Below are 22371 nucleotides of genomic sequence, written 5' to 3' on the forward strand. Positions count from 1 at the left end.
GCTGATTATTAAAAAAAAGTCAAAAAATTTAGTGTAATGTAATTACAATATTTCCCTCTGTAGGGGAGTATATTATATTGAAATACTAGTACAGTGTAAGTACAGGTACCTTAAATTGCAGGCCTTGTGTAAATGTACTATGATGCTTTCCAACACTGGTTAATGTAAGATCTCAATCTGAATAAAACATGAATCCTAATGTATGAATTCTATATACCCAAACACCTAAATAGGTTTGTTTGTAAATTTGCCTAACATGTAGTGCACTTCTGTTTTAGTGTCATGCTTGATTGATGCTGATTTCAGTTACTTTTTGCAGTCACTTTTCTTTTCTTTTTTTTTTTTTAACTGTTAGGGGATTTCTTTCTCTACACAGGTGCCTCTTTTCTGAATATGTTCACTTCCTTTGGGACTTTACGTATATTTTCCAAAGTTAAACATTATAATTCCATCTTAAGAAGACCTTTATCTGCTTTTACAGTTAGTTATTATACATCAATATAAACAAATACCATGGAATATCATAAAAAATACAGTTTGTATTTATAATTATTGATGGAAACGTCTACTGTTTAACATGTCTGTATGATAAATGGAAAATGAAAGCACAGTTTTCAAAATTCTTTGAGATCATATCATTATTAGTTAATTACATCAACAAATTATAAGACATGGTCCCATTTTTTTAAAATGCAGGGTAAAATGACTTGTTTGTGAAGATGGATCTCGTTAATTTCAAGTTTCTGTCAGTCTACAACTTACGTACTCGAAAAAAATACAGGACATTGTATTTGTCATGATGATATTTGACTCCGTTTATAAAAAAAAAAAAACGTTAAAAACAAACCATTCATTAAAACTATTATATGCTATATTTGTATCCATTTCAGAAGTATAATTTCTTACGGGTAAACATTGCCCTCTACTGGTAATATGTTCTCTACTTAACATGCCACATCATTTCTTATTATTTCACACAAACTGAAATGTTTACTGCCGAATTATGGTATTCACAATGTCTAATTAATATTTTATTTCAACGTTTAATACCAGGGGAAGCGACTCTAAATTGAACAGCGGTAAACTACATTTCCATTCGCGTCTACTCAGTGAATTGAACTGTAAAACACTCCACAGATGGACCACATCTCTTACTTTTCCTTGTCACTGAAATCTGTGTATTTGGGGAAAATGTCGGCAGCTTCTCGCCACGGGCGCGGGAGCGCGCGTTTAAAATTCAAGCGTGGCGAGGAAGGCTGTCGTGAGCGCGCACAGGAGGCTTGACGTCACTGAGGCGCCCTGGCTCTCCTGAGCCGCTGGTACTGCTGGCAGAAAGATGGGAAAATCAGACAGACATCTATCGCGAAATTAACATAAAAATGACGGTTCACCCAGCCGATCTCCGCTCCACAGAGGATTCGACTTTGGTTCTGATGTGAGCTTCGCCAGACAACGAGAAAGGTAGTTTGTTTGGAGAGGTTTTCACCACTGGCTATTGTGTTAGCGAGGAGAAAAAATACAGGTTCTGCTTGACCACTTGAAATTGGACGGGCTCGGCTCCATATGTCACGGACAGCTAACGCTAAACCTGCGTGCATTTGGTATTTTAGCTCTTTCTCGGCATTTGCAGATACGTGAGACTCTGGATGGAGGAAAGCGTAGTTAGAAAATGACAATCGGTTCAGCAAAGGAGGAGGAAAATGGGTATGGTCTGATATGGGTGTCTCCGGAGCAGACCCTGTACGGTGTCGATGGGATTGGGCAAAATGCTTTAAATCTGCTGTAATAGCTCACAGCCACATTTTGTAAACTCCCCACATCACGCCACGTATCTAGCTAACCATTTGACTGCTTGTTATTTCTATTTGTTTTCAATTGTACCAGCCGGGAGATTTCTTTTCCTGACGTCCACCATGGACTATCCCCCTTTCCCTCCGCTGCTAGTTTTAATCCATAGCGTCAGCACATTGGGAAAACGACTCTGAGATTAAAGATTTAGTCCACAGATATATTATACAAACACATGTACACAGAAAAAACGACAACAGCTTGGAGGTAAGGCGTGTGTAAAGGTGGAAATGTCGCTATACTGTTAGCCGGTGTGTTAACTTTACGTTAGCTGCTAGCAAGGCCACGCAGACTGCATAACTGAATGGCTGTGGTGGGAATTCATTTGAGAATAAAATATAAAATGATATAGCAAGAACTGTCAATCAAACTCGTAACACACACACAAAATCTAAATTGAATTTGCGCACAAGGATGTCAGCCAGGCTGGGACTGACCAATAAGTAAGATCAGCCTCACCTTTCATGAGGATAAACCTAAAATCAGCTGTCCCCAGACTTCCTCAAGTAGAAATGTGATTTGACAATTAGAAAACACTTTTTATATCGGAGAATAATGATGTTCTCAGACATGACAGTTGCATAACTGTGGTGCAGCAGGGAATCCAATTAAAACACTAAAACCTTGGCACACAGCAGTCATTCTGCTCTTTGTGCTAAAAGGTAAACTCAAATTTCCATGTACTGTTTCTCATACTTCTGGAGATGGATAAAAATCTCTTTCTATTAGTTGGATTTTGTTGCTACTTTGTCAGATTAGCTTTTATTCAGGTGTCTTACTAATTAATAACAGCTCCCTTTTCTATTTATCTATTAATGGGTAACTATGTTTTCTTTGCAGATTGACATCATTATTTTTAACATCAGAAAGCTCCTGCTGGGAGAGGAAAGTGTGTCTCTGAGGGTGGGGAACTCAACATAGCTCTATTTTACCATGAACTTTGTGCCTCTGGTTTCCAGTTAAAGCAAGATCACCACCACAGTCACATCACTGGTGAAACTCATAACCACAAATTCAGCAAGAACATATACAGATACTTGAGGTTGTAGCAAATTTTGCAGTCAGCTCCATTCTTTTATTGAGCGGAAGATGTATGGTAGTGCCCGCTCCGTCGGCAGAGGGGATGCCAATCATAGTGGTGGAAGAGATGGAGGTGGCACTGGGAATCAGGGATCTGGTCGTTCCCCTCGCCTTCCCCGCTCTCCTCGGATGGGGCACCGTCGCACCAACAGCACTGGAGGCAGCGGAGGGGGGCCCGGAGGAGCAGGAGGCAAGACGCTTTCCATGGAGAACATCCAGTCCCTCAACGCTGCATATGCCACGTCAGGACCGATGTATTTGAGTGATAACGAAGTTGCCATAGCAGGCGATCCCCTTCTCAAAAGTGGCGGGACTGTGACGACCATGGGGAGACAGCGAGTCACGTATGGGTCAAGAGGAAGCAGTAGTGGAGTTGTGGCTGCTAGCACACCCAACATCTCCACCTCAGTGCCTGCCAATGCTGTTTTGCCTGCAGGCATGATGGCAGGTGATGCTCTAGCTTTTGGGGACCACCACATGGCCTCCACTGTGCCACATTCTCTGAGGCAGGCTAGAGACAACACTATACTTGACCTGCAGGCCCAACTGAAAGAGGTATTTTGTTCTCCTAATTTCCAGATTTACCTTATCAAGGAATTTTTCATGAAGAGGCCGACTTCCTAGCTTTGGCAGGCCATAAACTGTTACATAGTGTTGATGTGGTACTTCTGTATCCCACTTTCTCAGGTTCTGCGTGAGAATGAGATGCTGCGGCGAGAAGTGGAAGTCAAGGAGAGCAAGCTCAGTTCCTCCATGAATTCTATCAAGACCTTCTGGAGCCCCGAGTTAAAAAAGGAGCGAGCTCTTAGGAAAGATGAGGTTTCTAAAATTGCTGTGTGGAAAGAACAATACCGTGTGATTCAAGATGAAGCGCAGGTGAGTGTTCCCTTATATTAGTTTGAATAGATGTCTCTGCCTCAAAATTTCAGTTTCTGTTTTTTCTCCGTTTGAATTGTCAATTCCTGTATCAAACACGTTGACGGAAACTGTGCACTGACACAGTGTGTCAGCCTTAGTACGTTTTGTTTTTTTTCCTCTTCTTTTTTTCCATAGGTTAGTAGCAGTTTTTGAGCATTTAGTTAATCCTCTTATACGCAGCTATATGTTCCGGCTTAGTAAATGAAATAGTCTATAAGTCTAATGGCTGCATCAGCATCTCTGTATTCCTTATAAATAGTTGGATTTTGGCGAATGTAGGGTCACTATGACTATACTACATGTACTGTATGTGTAAGAGTTGAAAATGTGTTGCTATTCACCCAGTCATTGCCTGAGATTTCTTCTTGGCTCTGGATTTATTAGAGACACATTAGATCTCGTAATATTTGATGCCAATTCAAGAAAAGGTTTACCAGTCTGGGTCATGTACATTTAACAAATATGTATCTAGTAACACTAAATGAGGCAGAAAGTAATTTTCTTTTAAACCTGCAACGTGTTGGGGAAATTGTACAAATTACGTTTGATTAATTAAGAGAATGGTCTTTGTTTCGTTGTGATTTTTAATGGATGGGCAGACCTGGATAATTTGCTGTTTTCACTCCTGCTGAGTCACAGAATCACGCTGTGGACTAATTCCCGGTAATGCCCGACTAGTGCAGGGCTAATCAGTGGGTGCTGTAATTTAAAGATGTCTGCTTTCATATGTCAGCCTCCACCTCCCACGCGGACACACACTCAAACTCAGTTGGCTAATTATGGCCCTCATTAAGTGTAGGTCCAACTGAATGTGCATATGTCTACAATTGTATGTTTGTGCATGATAAGCGACTGCTGTTACTTGGTGTGAGATGGTCTTCACCATCCTGTTTCTATTAAAAAAGGTCACATAGTCAAAAGAATAATTAGCAGTTATTTCTCGCTAAAATCTTCCTGTTTTTTGGAGAAAATATCACATTTATTATTGCATGTTGTTAAATTCTAGTTGTAGTCTATCAGGTTATACACTATGCAGTTTGTGAAGTGCTGTGGATGATGTGTAGAAGAGGTTGGCTGAGTGTGTACTGTGTCATAAAGAGATGCGACTTAGAGTTTAGGTCGGTTTAGTGAGTGATGATCCAGGCATATTCTCACCCCAGGCAGAGGTGTGAGGATATGGGGGACGAGGAAGAGAGAAGGTGTGTGTGTGTGTGTTTGTTTTCATGCTTGTCCATGCATGCATCTGCCTATGTGTATGGCGGGGGGGTGGAAGGATGCAGTCACAGCAGTGAGTCAGCCTTAGTCACGGGGTGGAGAGGGTGACGGAAAGGGAGGGTTAGTGAGAGGAGAGGTGAAAGTGTTGGAGGGAGGAGATAGGGAGAAAAGAGGAGGTAAGATAGATGAATAGTATGTGAGGAGGAGAATGGTGTGTGCCGGTGGAGGGAGACAGAGAGAATGACAAAAGAAGTAAAAGGAGGGGGCTGGAGGAGGACAGAGAGCCACAATGGTAGACACTGACTTCTGTCTTGGTTCTTTCGTCTGAAAATGTTCACAGCTGGTTCAGACCAGAGTGCAACACAGCCTTGCGTTGTGTTGCTGTCTCACAGCAGCCCTGCCAAGTGTAAGTGGCATCAGATGCCACAAACAATGCTATACTATACTGGGCTGATTGTGTTTCACCACTTGTATTTCTCTAGGCATGAAATGTAACACTGTCCACAAAGCTTGGTTGTTGGATGTGCATCTGTCAGGTTACTGCTACGTTTTCAGTCATGATTAGAGGCTGGTTTTTAAAAGTGTAACCCAATATCCTGCCAAGATCTATTGCCACAAAGAAGGGTCCAATAAAGTGGGCTGCAAACACAAAGTGAAGATATATATACTGATCTGAATGAGATCGGTATATACCTTCACCTTATCCACCCCTATGTAAAGCACATCCATGTAAAGACTAGAAAATGAAGAACAGAGTGTGTGTCTTATTTGTCTCTAGCATCTGCAGATGACTGTTCAGGCTCTTCAAGATGAGCTGAGAATCCAGAGGGACCTCAACCAGCTGCTCCAGCAGGACCCTGCCAGCCAAAGCCGAGACCTAGCCCTGACATCCGAACCTACAGAAGAGAACTATCGAAGGCTACAGGCCGAGCATGAGAGGCAGGCTAAAGAGCTCTTCCTCCTCAGAAAGACCCTGGAGGAGATGGAGCTGAGGATCGACACACAGAAGCAAACACTGGCAGCCAGAGATGAATCCATCAAGAAACTTCTGGAGATGCTGCAGAGCAAAGGTAGGTTTGATTATTAGCAGATTAGCAAAGCATTGAGTGGTCTTGCTTATTCCCCATCAGCTCCAACTAAACTTCCTCTCCTCCTGAGAGGTTTCTTTGCTGCGTAAGCTGAGCTCAACAACCAAAGCATGCTTCAAAGACTACAGATATTTGAAGACATAATCAAGAAACATTTGCACAAGTGCCTCACAATATTCTTGCTTGTTCTGGGGGGGGTATGAAATAACAGACATGTCACGTTTAACAAACCAGATTATACAGGATACGTGTTAAAACCCCCAAAAATATCTTTAAATAAAACATGGACAAAGTACATATAGTGTGTTTGGTTATTTTAATTATTTAATTGGGTTGCTTGGTGGTTCATGTTAGGTGTGGTGTTGTCAGTTCATTATCAATGACAATCTGTTGTCTCTCTGCTCAACAGATGAGCAAATCTCAACTTCTGTTAATCGTATAGCTCAATTTAGCTGTTAAAAGGATTAAACCCTTAGACTGCATAAATAAATAAAAGCCTTCATGCTATATTATGATAACCAAATTGTTATTTTTGCTGTGTCAGGGCCATCAGCCAAGGCATCAGAGGAGGACCAGGAGCGAACCAGGAGACTGGCTGATGCAGAGATGCACAGGCATCACCTTGAGAGTTTACTGGACCAGAGAGACAGAGAGATTACGGCACTGAGAGAGGTAATGTCGTGTTTAATCATAAAATTAGATTATATTTCTTTGGTCCAGTCATGTTTACTACCATTTATTGTCTGATCAGTATATACATGTAACTTATAAATACATTCAACATGTTTTTAAACAGGAGCTGCACCGCAGATATGAGGGAACCCCTGAGTCCACAAAAACTAAGGCTCTGCAGACTGTTATTGACATGAAGGTGAGGATCTTAATGGAGAACTGTGTTTAATATGGCCTGTGGTGTGTCACACGTGTGTCTGTGTCTGTGTGTATGATCTTTGTATTTATTCCTCTTCATCAAATTCAGGATGCTAAAATTAACTCAATGGAGCGAAGTCTGAGAGACATGGAGGAGGAGTTGCTAATGCTGAAATCCAATGGACTTCTGAGCTGTGAGGAACGTCAGGAAGAGATGAAACAGATGGAGGTTTATCGCAGCCACACCAAGTTCATGAAGAACAAGGTCAGAGACATGGCATGAGTTTAGTTTAACCGAATGTCTGTCGTCCTGTACTAACCTATATAGAAATATACAAATGTATATTTACTGTATACAAAGCTTTATCTCAGTCTCCCCATTTGTTTCTCTCCATTGCACTTTAGATGGAGCAGGTGAAGCAGGATCTTTCTAGGAAGGACACTGAGCTGCTTGGTTTGCAGACCAAGCTGGAGACACTGACCAACCAGTTCTCAGACAGCAAGCAGCATATTGAAGTCCTCAAAGAGTCCCTCACTGCCAAGGAGCAGCGAGCTGCCATCTTACAGACAGAGGTACAGCAGCTACCTATCTATACACGCTTGTCAAGTGCACTTTAAGGGTATTGATGGTTTGAATCATTACCCTTAATTCTGAAGTTTTTCAGTCTATTTTAATATTTTTTAATCATGTTCATCTTAAATTCTAGTCAGTGGCTGTCATTAGTTGTTGTATCTCTTCCTGGTCAGGTTGATGCCTTGCGTCTGCGCTTGGAAGAAAAGGAGACAACTCTGAATAAGAAGAGCAAGCAGATACAAGAAATGTCAGAGGAGAAGGGAACACTCAATGGGGAAATCCATGACCTCAAGGATATGCTGGACGTTAAGGAGCGCAAAGTTAATGTGCTGCAGAAAAAGGTGACTGTGGCCGGAGAGATGTTTCCATTATGTTACAATGCATGTAGTTAATGTGTATTTTCACTTATGGTTGCTTGAATTTGCTCTGCAGATTGAGAACCTACAGGAACAGCTGAGAGACAAGGAGAAGCAGATGAGCAGCCTGAAGGAGAGAGTGAAGTCTTTGCAGGCCGACACTTCCAACACTGACACTGCTCTGACTACACTGGAGGAGTCTCTCGCAGAAAAGGTGAGTTATCAGCGACCAGTAGCATACTGGTGTTTATACGCAAGTTATATGTATTAATATCAATAGTGTTGGTTATGTTTGTGAAGGCTGAATATGTGATTATTTCCTCCACCTACTTATAGGAGCGCATCATTGAGCGTCTTAAGGAGCAGCGAGATAGAGACGACCGGGAGAAGACAGAAGAGCTGGAGTGCACCAAGAAAGAACTGAAAGAGCTGAAGGAGAGACTGAGCTTATTGCAGGGAGACCTGTCAGACAGAGAGGTGAGAAACAGATCCAGGAACACAAGCTCACACAAAGACAGGAAAAACTCTTGTTTACTGTGATTCTATTAATACAGTGAAGTGTTGCTGTCAGAAATGACCGTGAGGTTTTTTTCCATTAGTTTCACTTTGTGGTGAGTCACAAAAGCCAGTATTGGATCTAATGTATTTTCTTACTCAGCATCCCCATGCTCTGTTAGTTTGATAAGCTGGAACGGATTTATATATATATATATATATATATATATATATATATATACGTCTGTGTATGTACAGACCTCACTGTTGGACCTGAAGGAGCATGCGTCATCCTTGGCCTCCTCAGGGCTGAAGAAGGACTCCAAGCTAAAGAGTCTGGAGATCACCTTGGAGCAGAAAAGGGAGGAGTGCCTCAAACTGGAAAACCATCTTAAGAGAGTAAGATAACTGATAGAAAGCATCAGGCAGCATGCTTCTACTTTGTGTTTAGTACTTTCCTGATATCTGCCCACTAATGTTGAAAATGAGCACAGCTGATTCCTAATCAGCATCTTGTCCTCTGCCAGGCTCAAAATGCAGCCCTGGAAGCTCAGGCCAACACTGAGCTGGTCGAGCGCATTAAGACCCTTGAGCAGGAAGTGGCCCGGTACAAAGAGGATTCTGCGAAGGCTCAAGCTGAGGTGGACCGCCTGCTGGAGATTCTTCGGGAAATGGAGAATGAGAAGAATGACAAAGACAAAAAGATTAGCGAGCTGGAGAGGTGGGTGGAAACATGCATGAGGTTAATTTAAAAGTTGTGGACATCAAGTTTGGCTTAAACGTTTTAACAATACAATAGATAAAGCTACAGTATGTGACATTTTTTCATCTTGGCACTGCCAGCAGTGCAGAGACTCACCTCTAAAGGTTTTCAAGATGGGCTCACCCTTCTAGCCACTCAGAGATCTTCAGTTATTTTTTCTTGATTATTGTTGGAGCTTCTTATTTATTGTTATTTCATAATGACTGCCTGAAGCTTTGGACAGAGTGTGGCGGAGCAGAGCAGAGCACACAGGGAGAGAGAGACCTGTGCTCCTGTTGGAGGAAAGTTATCTGTAATTGTCTTAATTTAGTTATTTTTTTCATTTAAATTTTTCATTTTTGTTGTTTATTGTACTGATCAAAAACTGAGATTTCTGTTGTCTATTGTCCATGGTAGCTTGGACATATGATTGCTGTTCCGCTTAACTCATACTAACTTTCCGTCAGAGACATCATCTCAGTCTGCAGGCTGACTCTTGACCCTGGCACATTTTTACTGTAATTCAGCTACTCAGTGGTAATGCTTTTAGTAACTCTAGTCCCATTTTAGTGCAGTAATTGAAATAGGCTAATTGTATTTCATTTAGTATTTGTGAGATTGTTTTGTATTAACTACCATACAAACGTAGAACTGATGGTGTAAGAGGTGTCGCTTCTTCTGTTTCTCACCATATTTCTTATCATAACTTCCCGTTCTGAGTCTGTTTTTTATCTTTACTGCTTTCTTGTTCTTTACACTGGAAATCTCTCACCCCACCAGTTTGGCCTCCAGGTTAGTATTTGCTTCTTTTCTCTCTCTCTGTGCTTGACATCCTTTTACTGTCTTCTTCTCACATTTCTCTCCCTTTGTTTCTGTTCACCTCTGGTCTCTCTATAGTATTTGGTGCTGCAAAAAGTTGCCTCCCCTGCCCTGATATATTGAATCTTCTGTCTTTTGTCTCACCCCTGTTCATTCTCAGTTTTCGTCTTTTGCCTTATTGTTCTGTCTTTCACCCTGATCCAAATCTGAAATCTGAGATTGTGTCTTTGCAGGGCTGTAGAAAACCTTGCCAAAGCAAGTCTGTAAAGCTACGGTGCCAGATTCATTTTATGTGTCTAGATGCAGTGGGGAAGTGTAACTTTTCATGGGATCACATCTATTTATGTCTGCATATGTTGTAATAATCCCCTATTTCTATCTACCCCCTTATATTGTAATTCATACCTTATGTTTACTGTGGTTTTTCTACAGGCAAATGAAGGACCAGACGAAGAAGGTGGCAACTCTGAAGCACAAGGAGCAGGTGGAGAAGAGCAGGAATGCTCGACTCATGGAGGAGGCTAGAAAGAGGGAGGACAACATGTCTGAGACCTCACAGCAGGTGAAGGTAAGGCTTGTTTATGAATTCTGCAGGAATTATTTATATTCTGCCGCTGTCTTGATAGATCTTGATAGAAACCCAAACTTTACCTCTTCCTTTTGCTGCTCCGAAGGACACTCTGCGTCAGAAGACAGAGCGTATAGAGGAGCTAGAGGAGGCCCTGAGAGAGAGCGTTCAGATCACTGCTGAGCGAGAGATGGTACTTGCGCAGGAGGAGGCTGCCAGGTCACTGCAGGAGAAACAGGTGCACACACCGCCTTAAACACCTCATGATCATGACAGAGCAATATTAATTCTGCTGGAGGAACGCCATCACATATAACAATTCTTACCCCTTCACCTTTTTGCTGCCATTCTGGTGTTTCTCATCTATTCTTCGCCTGCCTCCTCTGGCCTCCTCCTCTTTCTCAGTTCTTTTTATCTTGTTGTTTTCTCGTGTTTTCTCTCTGCTACACATCGCCTCTCAGAAGCACTCACTCAAACCAATGCATGAGTCCAACCTCGCCCACTTAAAGTGGTCTAAGGTATGAGCCCAGTTTGCGTGACTTCCATGAATGAGCAACAACACATAAAGGGAGTGGACACAATGACAACACTTGTACAACTCGTGCAGTCTCATACAACAACTCTGCAATGGACATGTTAGTGAAGTTTGGCCATTTTGGGGAGCCGTGAGTTGTTGGATGTCGTTGGACTGCATGTGTTTACCAATTGTTGCTATTGTTTACAGCCCAAGTCATTTTTATGTTATTTTGTTTATCTGCTGTTTTCTTATAGAAATCATTCTTAATAATTAGTTAGTAAAATAAAATTATTAACTTACGGATTAATTATTCCCTCATCTAGTTACTTGTGACTTTGATATGAAACAAACACCCAACATTGTTGGGCCTTTCTAAGTAAATAACAGTTAAATGACATGTAGTGCTGCAGTTATAATGTACATGTTATACTGTAGTTGACCCCTAGTCCTTCCCAAAAGCCCACATGAATTCTGCTGCCCCTGCCTCTAATTAGAGCTGTTCGTCAGTTCTTACCCTATTCATGATTTCATTGTTTGTGTATGTGTGTGTTCCCAGATGGAGGAGCTGCTGGGGGCCATGGAGAAGGTGAAGCAGGAGCTGGAGTCCATGAGGGCCAAGCTGTCCTCCACCCAGCAGTCCCTGTGTGAGAAAGAGGCCCACCTCACAACCCTGCGAGCTGAGCGCAGAAAACACCTGGAGGAGGTGCTGGAGATGAAGTAAGAGAGAGAGACACACACACACACACACACACACAGGAGACTCATTATTTATTGCCACCTTCACCCTGTAAAATGTCACCCAGCTGTCAGGATGATTTTGTACAATAAATAATAAATGATGATTGAGCTACGTATTTACTTGTGCGGTTAAAATGCCATGATGTTTCATCGTCACCCAACAGGCAGGAGGCACTGTTAGCTGCTATCAGCGAGAAGGATGCTAACATCGCCTTACTGGAGTTGTCCTCCTCCAAGAAGAAGAAAACCCAGGATGAGGTGGCTCTGCTGAAGCGGGAGAAGGACAGATTGGTGCAACAGCTCAAACAGCAGGTGAGGAGAAGGAGGAGGGAATATTGCAAAGTTACACTGCAAATCCCAGTAAAATATCTTTAGCACAAAGCCACTGACTGTCTGTCACTCATCGGCTGCATTGGGAGGTAACAATGTTTAAAATAGACCACCATACACTCTCTCTAACCATGAGCCAGTCAAATAAAAGTAAAACAATGACTCTCTGTAAGCTAGATTGATTACATAAGAGACAGAGAGATGTTGATATTGAAATCTGATCCTGATTCATTATAAATCATAAACTGAAGACAGTATCACCCTAGATCTTAAAAAGGTAAAATGTAAACATGTCATCAGAATGATCAAAACTGCTACAGTAATATTACAATTTTATAATTTATATATTTTATTTTTATGATGACATCACTGTCTTACTCTTTCTTTGTTCATGTCAGAGTTTATTTCTTTCTTACCTTGGTAATTTTACAGACTCAGAACAGGATGAAGCTGATGGCAGACAACTATGAAGACGATCATCTGAAGACTGCTCCTGACCAGACAAATCACAAACCCTCTCCAGATCAGGTACTTTACGTAACCACAAACTACCAGTTAGTCTGGATGGAGTCCCTCTTTTATCCTAGCTTGTTTCAGTTGATTAATTAACAAGGTAACTAGATTGAACTGATGCCAGCTGTTTCAGGGAGCTATAATTTTCCTGTCTGAACTGGTTTTCCCTGAATACACACTAACCAAATGTTCCTCTCTAATGCTGCGATGGCCTCACCATGTGGCTAACAGGATGATGAGGAGGGTATTTGGGCGTAGCCAACATTTTGCCCTCTCCCTCTCTCTCTCTCAGCCTTTTTGTTCACAAGGGTGAGCTTGTATGAAAAGACTGACCTGTCGCACCTTTCTCCATCGTTGCTCCGTTCGCATGCTTTCTTCTCCTCCATTCATTTGTGGTTTGCTTTTTGTCACATGCCATTTCGTTGTCATCATTGATGGTCCGTAGTATGAAGCAATTCTCACAAACTCGCGTTTGAACGCTGATTTTTTGCTTTGGAGTGGCTCATGGGATGGGATGGTGGCGTGCGTTTGTGGACGTTGCATGCACAGGCTGAGAGGAAGGTCTTAATCTGATTTGGGCTCAGGCTGATTGTCTCAAAATGAAGCATCTTCGCTTTGCATGACACTGATCAATAACTTTGTTTTAACTTTGATGGGCATAAGTCACTTTGTTGAGCCCCAGTAAATGGCAATGCACAGTACACGTTTGAGATGGTTGGCTCTAATGTGAGATCGTGATGGAGCGTGCATGCAGCTGCTGCTTTGTTTTTTCTCTTAGGAAAAAAACAACGTATGTGTGTGTTGCCGTCATACATTTGGTGTCCTGTGCTCATGTTGTTCTTTAAAACTTGTATTGTTGGGACTGAAGTAAAGTTTTTTCTTTCTTTCTTTCACTTATCTGTATTCTTTATCTTTTCCATGTTTCTCATCTACCTTCTCCACCTCTCTCACTCTGCAGAAGATACCCCCTCTTCTAGCCCTGTCCCAGAATCGCAGCAAGCTCAAGCTCTACATCGCCCACCTGACAGACCTCTGCCACGACCGGGATCCCAGTATCCTCAGCCAGCTCACACCGCCCTCTCACTACCACCGCAGCGACCCTGAAGACTGGGAGGACGAGCTTCACAAGATGACAGTCCAACAGGTAGGGGAGGAACTTTGAGTTCATCCCTCAACTCTCTCAATCACAACAACTAGTTTGTTGTAAGGTTACATATGGACATTTGTATATTTCAAACAATTATAAATAATCAAAAAGTCAATTTAAAAGAAATAAATTGTTGTTTGTTCATCTTTAGGAACTTGGACAATTTTACACAACAGATTTTATGACTATTCAATTTTAAACTTCGTTAAGAAGAACCTTCTATTCTTCTTTTTGCTTTCTTTCCTGCAGTTGGAGCAGGAGCTGGAGGTGTGCGAGAAGGAGAGCGGAGAGCTGCAGGAATACGCCAACTCTGTTCTTCAGCAGATCGCAGACTACTGCCCCGATATCCTGGAGCAGGTTGTCAATGCCCTGGAGGAGTCATCCTGACAACTCTGACCTCAGACGCAGCCTGGCTCACCTGTGGTCTTCACATAGGCAGGGGCATTACACTTCATACCGCTGAGCTTTTCTTCTTTGTTTCCCTCGTCCACCCTGGAACAAGCTTTCATGACCTGAGTGCTTTCCTGTTTCACGTTTCTCTAATGTCAGACTTGCAAAAATCGAATTAGGGATGTTCGCAAATGTTGTCAAAGTGCTTTCAAACATGGCACTTGGAACAAATATCAGATTACTGCAAATGGAGATCTGTTCATTAATGATAGCAATGGCAGATGGAAGGGAAAGTACAAAGGGGCTTGGTGGGAAAAGGCAATGTGAACAGGTGATCATTTCAATTTGTGAACACACCAAATTCATTGTCTAAATATACTTGTCTATCATTATACCTGTAAGTCTGGGACAGGTGTGTTGGGACGGATGAAAGAACATCTGCACAAAGTCTTGGAGTATACTGCCAACCTTCCTCTTCCTAGACAGCTTCATTCACAGCAGGAAATTCCAGATCAAGCACAGTTACCTCACACACTTCTCAGTGTTTTACCCCTTAGATTACTCTCACAAATGAAAAGGGGTAAATGTCACGTGAGGCAGGAAAGCACTTTTTGTCTCGGAGCACCGGGGAGCTGCTACAAGTGTAGGGGAGCAGAGAGGATTGGAGTTCAGTGGGTAAACCATGGAGCCATGTAGATGCTTGTTTTGTATCAAAGTCGGTGTTCCCTAAGTTTTGAACTGGAATCCAGTCACTAGAAATACAGCTACTAGTGACCAATCATCTGAACGCTTAGGAAATGCTACCTTTTAACCAAATAAATGCAAGATCCAAACGTTTTAACTCCCAGCTCGCAGCCGTGGATCTGTCCATGTAGCCAGGATTAGTTTGAAGGTACGTTTTACTGTAGCTGGGTCGTTGGGTGAGAGGGGGATCGAGGCCTGACACTGATCGAAGATCAGTTTTTATTTACACTAAGTTCTCATCAGATGAGAGAGATAAGAGGGGAAAAAAAACTTTAACATTATTTTTTAGATGGTGTTGCACACAACGTCCACATATTTGAGGTATGCAATGTTTCTTTAGAGAACGTTCCAGTGGCCTTGGAGCATGCACAGAGATCAGTACTGGACCTAATGCAGGGATGTTTATTCCTCTGTAATATTGGTGCTAAGGCAAGATGTAAGAATCTGATCCACTGATCATTTCCGTGTCATCCAAAGTTTCTATAGATGTTACCTAAAGCCCACCTGATCTTAAGCTTGTCAACTGAATCTTTGAAAATACAAGCGATGCCCCTTTATCTTGGATTTTTTAGATCACTTACAAATTCAAGTGATGCCTCCTTAGTTTTTTTTGTTTGTTTGTTTGTTTGTTTTCTTTTTAATCTTCAGGGCTGTTTTTAATTACTAAGTGCATCTACATTTAAAGGAAATGAAAGTCACTTTTCTGCAGATTTTGACTTTTTAGATAAGTTTGTAAATAACATGATATTTAACACATACAGTGACTGAATAAAGGTAATTAAGTGGAAGGTGTTGTGCATTCTTAAAAAAAAATCTGAAAAGTTAAAAGCAGTGCAGTTGTCTTTTGTGTCTGTTTTTTGTGTGCAGGACAAAATGTGTGTGTGTGTGTGTGTGTGGGTGTGTGACAGTACTGCGATAACATGCGGAAAGTTATGTTCTAAATAAATATATATATATATATGAATAAATAAATAATACATATATAAAATGTTTACTGTACGGATATGCATTGAATGTTTGCACAGTCTTGAAGAGCGAGCTGCTCTGAACAAAACGACCATTGATTAAGTGTCCTCAGCAGAAACTGAGGAAAGACGTGTCAAAACAAAACTCTTGTGTCAAAATAAAGTGTAAACTACAAATGTTTTCAAAACGTGACTGTGTGATGGGAGAGTACTTTTCTTGAATTTCTTTGTAATTGTAATTTTTTTTAAATATATATTTTCACCGTATGGTGATGTAAATGTATTATCCGGAGATTCAAGTGTTGTTGTCTTTTCTCCTAAACTGTTCTATCAGTGATTTTGCTGGTTTGTGATAAAGGCAGACTTAGCCTGAGTCTCCAAACGTCACAGCCCCCCTGCTGTTATACGAGGAACATAATTCTACAAAACAAAACTGCATCATTGTGCATTTAAAAATAGATTGTTTTCTAACACACTTCCTATGTGTGGTGACCTTACAGATATATTTAGGCAGGGGGATTTTTAAAGGCGTGTCACACTGAAAACAGGAGGATGTGAGTTGGATAGCTGTTTTTGTATTTGTATGTCAAACCTCTTGCAGAGATTAATTTATTTCCATTCTTTTTAAACCCCTGGACTACTTAATTTCTCTTACTTAAGCCTGTGTCCCTGCCCTTGCCTTAATGTCTTGTCATCTCCTTTTCTCGACTCCTTCTTGGGGAGCATAGATCTGATGAAGGGGCTTCTAACGCGTTCATGGTATTTTTCTTTCCTTTGCCATTTGTATAAGAAATGTACTGCCTTCTGTCTGTTAATGTTAAGAATCAAACTGTGTAAAAAGAAAGCAACACAGACATGTTTGTGAGTTATTTGGATTTTGTATGTATGTAAATAAATAAATTATAAGCCTTGTTCTTGTAAGCTTTTATTTTCTAACTAAGAGAGAAAAAACACTTCTAGTGTTGGCTTCATCCAAATATGTGAATACTGTTCTTATTGTTTAACCAGCATTTAAAACAGTTTGATAAAGTGCTACTTGAGAATTATTTTAACAACTCTTCTGATACTGAATGTGTCGGTAGAAAGTCCGAACCTTTAACCAACCAAGGCACTCCATGAATTTGATTTAAAAGTTTCAGGTGTGTTTACATCTTAATTTGTTGGACTGCAGCATGTTTATTACCCATCAGTGAAATCTGACTTTAGACTTTGTGTTGTGTGTCTTTAATAATAAACATACAGATACTGTAAATTCTTTCAACTAAGATCTGCGATCTGCTGTATTGGATTTTTTTAGAAAGACCAGGACAGGTTCACATAATAAAGTGGACAGTGAGTGTATTAGTAATTGTGGCATTGAAATTCTGCCTTTATTTACTGGCAACATATCAGTTTACTTGCCATGTTCATTTACTACTCAAGAAACCTTTACATTTTTCTTCAGAGGCCAGTGCCAGCTGTGCCCTTGGAGCTGATAGTCCGTATTCACACATGCATCAAATTTGTAGATATGGATTTCATCGGTGCACGTATGAGTGAGGGTAGGAGCTCTTTATAACTACCGTTATCCATCGTACTATCGTTTATAACTATAAAACTTTTCTGTGGCTGTAAAGTCTAGTTAAGCTGCTTCCAAGCTCAAGAATGACTACTTTTAATCTCAGGATGAAAACCTATTTAGAAATTGGGATGTCCTTGCTGTCTTGCCAGCTTATTGATGTATCCTCAACATTTTTGTACAATTAACTACAGATTTGTTTACTCGAAGTTTGCCCACAAGGCCCATTATGTACTGTATGTGGCACAGACTGAAATCACTCACCAGTATTACAGTTAGAGCACAGACTCATCAAAACCTACGGAGAACATGCATTATAAGTGATGGATGTGCAGAGTGAATGGTGGCTTTGAACCCAGGTGCAGAGACGAGTTTTTAGTTGTTCCAGTGGGATTCATTATTATAACCGAACGTCATCTGATGTTTATTAAACAGACATGAGTTGTGAGCTGCAAAAGCTGCTGAAATCTGATGTTTTGATGATTTATGATGGTCTAAAATAAACTCACTTTAAACTTCATTTTGTGCTAACCTCTGAAAAACTAAAATCCTCTTATCTTGTGCATCAAACACATTAAAATATCACTATTACTTTTCCCAAAAGAAAAATTTCAAATGATGCAACTGCACCAATCTTACAGACATGAGGTGAAACATATTTGCCATCTTTATTCATAAATATCGCTACTGTATGAATATAAAACAATCTTAAATTAGTGTTTTTTTAAAATACTCTGACACTATCATTGGAAGCTCCTCTGGAGAAAAAAGCACTGATGAACAGGTTAAGGTATTGCATATAGACTTGGCAGCTGTTAATTACTATGCCTTACTGTAGTCATGTTGGTGAACCTTTGACAGCGTAACATACTGGAACATCTGATTCACATGAACTTCCTCAGGAATATGAAGTCAACTAGACAAAGACAGACAGGAGTGATCCACCCACTTCAATTTGAAGTACAACTTTGTCAACAACAGTCGTGCAATACAAAAAATATTGGTTACACAAGTAAAAAATACATCAGCCAAAAAAAAAAAAGTTCTATCTAACTTCAATCCAAGGTACTCCAGCCTTTCTGTTAAGAGTTAAAATGCCTACCAGTTAGTATGCAATGAGATTTGTTTTTAATATCAAAATCTCCTTGGTATATGAGTCACAAAAATATGTAGTGTAATCTAGTATTCAGCGATAGTAGGCACTCCTGTGTTTGTTGGGTGAGGTAGCTAGACAGTAAAAATTGTACACAGGCAGAAACTAAACAATGCACATTGAGAGCAAGTGTAAAATTGAAAGTAAGAGTGGAGTATTGCAGCAGAGGTGAACAATAATCCAGTGATCAATGCTGAGTTCATCTCCTTGTTTTTAGTCACAGTAAAGAAGGTAAACTTAAGAATGAATATAGACAGTTTCCCTCAGTGTACAACTGAGCACTATACAATGAAAAACATATTTACAAAATATGAGAGATTTCATCTCACTCTTTCACTTTCAGTCATCTGCCACAGTCCCAGGTTTAACACTTTAAGGCACGGGAGCTGCGTTATCCTCTCCAGACCCCTCTTGGTAATCCTGGTACAACCGTACAGGTCAATCCCTGTCAGCTGGCTCAAATGGTCAGCTATCAACTCCAACCCTTTGTCTGTGATCCTCACACACTGTCCAATGTTGAGAGTCTTGAGTTCGTGCATCTGGCGTACCATCCTGTTAATGCCATCATCACTGATATGGCAGGAACAAAGAGAGAGGGACTTCAGTTGATAAAGTCCCTGGGCAATATATGCCAGGCTCTGGTCGCCGATCTTATCACAGAAGGAGACATCAAGTCCAGACAGACGGAGGGAACCCATGGCCAGATGCATTATCCCTGTGTCACTGATATTGTCACACGATCGCAGGTTCAGGCTGCACAGGTGGGTCATATGCGACAAGTGGATCATCCCTGCATCTGATATTCCACCACAGAAGCTGAGGTTGAGCACTTTGAGCTTGTTTAGGCCCTTTGAGACATGTTTGAGAGAAAGATCCGTCAACTTCTGGCAGTCCTGTAAGGTTAACTTCTCCAGAGACAGACAGCCCTCTGCAGCACTGCGGGTCATGCCAGACAAGTGACCAATGCCCACATCAGACACATGCCTGCAGCTGCGCAGGTTAAGGCTCTTGAGTCTATGCAAGCCCCAGGCAATGAGCAACAGGCCCGTGTTTGTGATATTACTGCAACCTCCAAGTTCAAGGACCTCCAGGTTTTTGAGGTACTGGGCAATTCTGCCCAGGCTGGAGTCAGTGATCTGTTTACAAAGGCTGAGATTCAGTACCCGCAGGGATGGGATGTCCTGCACAAAGGCATGCCCTAGTCCGTTGTCTGTGATATTGAAACATCCACACAGGTTAAGGCTTTCGATGTGCGGCATCCCTTGGATCACGTAGCTCAGACTTCGTCTCAGGCTGAGAATTTGGACTTTTTTGATTCCCCTGGTCTGCAGACTGGGGAACAGAGAGGGGTTAGCTCGGCGCAGATGGAGCTTGGCTTCCACCCCCCTCCACACCGACTTGTGGTACGATGCGTCTCTCCAGGCCGCGCACACTTGAGCTACTCTTCCTTTGTCTTTAACGTCCAAGTAGCTGAAAATAATGGCCAAGATCTCCGGGAAAAGGCACGATATATGCGTCTCGACTTCAAACATGGCTGCAGGTTGACTGCTTTTAGCAGCAGAAGTTGCCTGTGAGGAACAATACTGTCGTGGTTAGCTCGCTGAAACTCTCCTGCCCAACTTACTGGCCGGCCCGGCAACATTAGCGAGCATGCTAACTGTAGCCAGCTAGCTTTGTCTGCAACGTAACAAAAGTCCACCCATGTCGTCGGAACAAAGAATACAATTAAACTCAGTGAAATGATTGAGCGTTATAAACACTTACAGTACGATTCCTATTAAAAAAAACAGCCGGTTCGGAAAAGTCCCGGAAAGGAGCCGTACAATTCACCTAGCAAGCTAAGCTAAGCTAAGCTAAGCTAGGCTAACACTACTGCGGTAGCTGTTAGCATTAGCTCTATAAACTTGAGAGCATAAAAGTCGATCAATCTCCTTGTCCAAGCCGCTCAAAGCAACTTATTATTTACTCCAGTCCATCACACAGTATATCCGAGTTGTTCCTGTGTGTAGAAACTTTCAGCTACAAAGCCTTTTTCTCGTACACTGGTCACTGCCCGGCTCCTTTTGCTTCATTTCCAGCAGCGTCGGCGAATCCCGGATCTCCACTGAACAACAAACCAGCTCCGTGCAGACACCGAGCAGCGGCTCCTAGTGGGACTAATTCATATCGATACTATGAGTCTGCTGCCTGCTCTTTGAATAAGTTGGAATAAACACAGTTAATGACAATATGTGGCTTGTCCTATTAGAGCTATATGGTAACTTATTATTATTATTATTATTATTATTGCACTTACTAACAGTGCCACAAAGTGGAAATAAACTCATAATGGCATCAACAAATATATAGAATAATGATAAGCAAAGAAGTAATAGTAATATAAAGGTGAAAAACATAAATTACTCATTGTTTTCAGACAATTATTTTATCAACCTAAAAAAATTGAAATGCAAGCGTAAAGATGACATATGTTACAGCTATGTGGAAAGCGACAGAAGAAGTGTGACCTCTTTGTAATAGTAATTGTGCGTGCTTCAAGAAAAATATCACCCACTCTCTTAAATTTGGATCAGTTGTGTTTCCACAGATCTAAAGCAAAACAGTCCCTGTGAATCCTTACACTGTAAGTACAAAATAACAGAAGCTCAACTATCAGCTTACTGTGTTCGCACATTCAGACCCACAGAGAGATGCCTTTGTTCAAAGGGCTCTGTTGGTGTAAATGTTTCTGACCTGGCAGGAAGCCCGGAGTTTGTGCAGCGAGACATCCACTGACCTGGTCACCCCTGGCTGCTGGGAGGACACACAGCGCGTGCTCTACAATGATTGTTAGTGGTTCAGTGTGAACGAGACAAGAGGAGCAGGATGTGTCAGAAAGTAGCTCTGAATGCTGATACAAAGCATTTTCACAGCAACAGTGCGGAAGACGAAGCAGCAGAGCTTTTTAACATGTCACAGCAGGGAAAGTAAAGGGTGAGGATCATAAAATCAATGAAGCCTGAACTACACTGAGCTGCTTCAGTTTCAGGGGCCTAGTGATTGTGCTGCTGACTTCCTGTCACACACTGTCATTACCTACTGGCACATGTGTAATTGAGCAAAATGATCATCACAGTTTTTAATGTTTTTCTATGATGGCAAGTCAAAATGTCCTCTGTAAAAAAGACTACTCTTTGTGTTGTGTATTTAAATGTTCAATGGCTCTTTCTACCAGTGTCTTCAATTAAAATCTATACACTGAATCTGATATGCTTTCATACATGTGTTTCTAAAATAAAGGAATGGACAAGCAGCAGGACACCTGCTTTTATTTAGGGATGTATAATACTTCAGTTACTAGCCATGTACATGGAAAACATGTTGTTTTTTTTTTGCAGTCTTTAGACAGCATGGTGTTTACTCATCAGGCATCATTTACTTTATTTCTGCCATTATCCACATCTTTCAAAGTGCCCTAGAGCAAAGCATTAAAACCCCCATAAACAGTGTAAGACACTGGTAGTAATGTATCACTAAAATATCTTTTAGTCAGTTAGTAGTACTTCTGTGCTGCCTTTGACTGTGAAGGTGACAGAGACAGAAACTCTGAAAACAGTTTAAAATTTACAAAAGTGACACGTATCTGTCACAAACAGAGTAGGGTAGTAGTACTAAGTGTCATCTCCAGGTGAGTTTTGTTTGTGTTTATGTTGAGTTGTTATGTATTTCATGAGTTTCATGAGAACATGATGCTATCAAGACCA

The 22371-nt window shown here is 41.3% G+C and overlaps 2 protein-coding genes across 4 annotated transcripts; one reads left to right on the plus strand and one right to left on the minus strand.

Annotated features, from left to right (window-relative positions):
- Positions 1–1290: 1290 nt before the first annotated feature.
- LOC113166209 (ELKS/Rab6-interacting/CAST family member 1) lies at positions 1291–16831 on the plus strand. Of its 3 annotated transcripts, XM_026366231.1 has the most exons (21): positions 1291–1461; positions 2689–3483; positions 3616–3804; positions 5840–6131; positions 6694–6821; positions 6946–7020; positions 7129–7284; positions 7425–7592; positions 7767–7934; positions 8026–8163; positions 8286–8426; positions 8703–8843; positions 8972–9165; positions 9967–9978; positions 10438–10573; positions 10680–10811; positions 11647–11807; positions 11993–12140; positions 12591–12686; positions 13630–13815; positions 14068–16831. In XM_026366231.1, the coding sequence occupies exons 2-21, from the start codon at positions 2938–2940 to the stop codon at positions 14203–14205; spliced, it is 3345 nt and encodes a 1114-aa protein (XP_026222016.1). In that variant the 5' UTR covers positions 1291–1461; positions 2689–2937; the 3' UTR covers positions 14206–16831. The 3 variants fall into 3 exon arrangements, with proteins under 3 accessions (XP_026222016.1, XP_026222017.1, XP_026222018.1); XM_026366232.1 differs by lacking the exons at positions 1291–1461; positions 9967–9978 and having other exon boundaries at positions 2938–3483; positions 14068–14205; XM_026366233.1 differs by lacking the exons at positions 1291–1461; positions 13630–13815; positions 14068–16831 and adding an exon at positions 12903–13620 and having other exon boundaries at positions 2938–3483.
- Positions 16832–17004: 173 nt separating this feature from the next.
- On the minus strand, positions 17005–20748 carry LOC113166215 (F-box/LRR-repeat protein 14-like). Its single transcript, XM_026366243.1, has one exon. The coding sequence runs from the start codon at positions 20158–20160 to the stop codon at positions 18949–18951; it is 1212 nt and encodes a 403-aa protein (XP_026222028.1). The 5' UTR covers positions 20161–20748; the 3' UTR covers positions 17005–18948.
- Between the last annotated feature and the right edge of the window lie 1623 nt (positions 20749–22371).

The sequence above is a fragment of the Anabas testudineus genome, chromosome 6, assembly GCF_900324465.2.
Source record: "Anabas testudineus chromosome 6, fAnaTes1.2, whole genome shotgun sequence".
Lineage (NCBI taxonomy): Eukaryota > Metazoa > Chordata > Actinopteri > Anabantiformes > Anabantidae > Anabas > Anabas testudineus.

Excerpts from the sequence above, each read along its gene's own strand:
- LOC113166209 (XM_026366231.1), top strand. The coding sequence starts at position 2,938 with ATGTATGGTAGTGCCCGCTCCGTCGGCAGAGGGGATGCCAATCATAGT. Across the intron at positions 6,822-6,945 it reads AGATTACGGCACTGAGAGAG|GAGCTGCACCGCAGATATGA; the intron begins GTAATGTCGTGT and ends GTTTTTAAACAG. Across the intron at positions 8,844-8,971 it reads TGGAAAACCATCTTAAGAGA|GCTCAAAATGCAGCCCTGGA; the intron begins GTAAGATAACTG and ends GTCCTCTGCCAG.
- LOC113166215 (XM_026366243.1), bottom strand. The coding sequence starts at position 20,160 with ATGTTTGAAGTCGAGACGCATATATCGTGCCTTTTCCCGGAGATCTTG.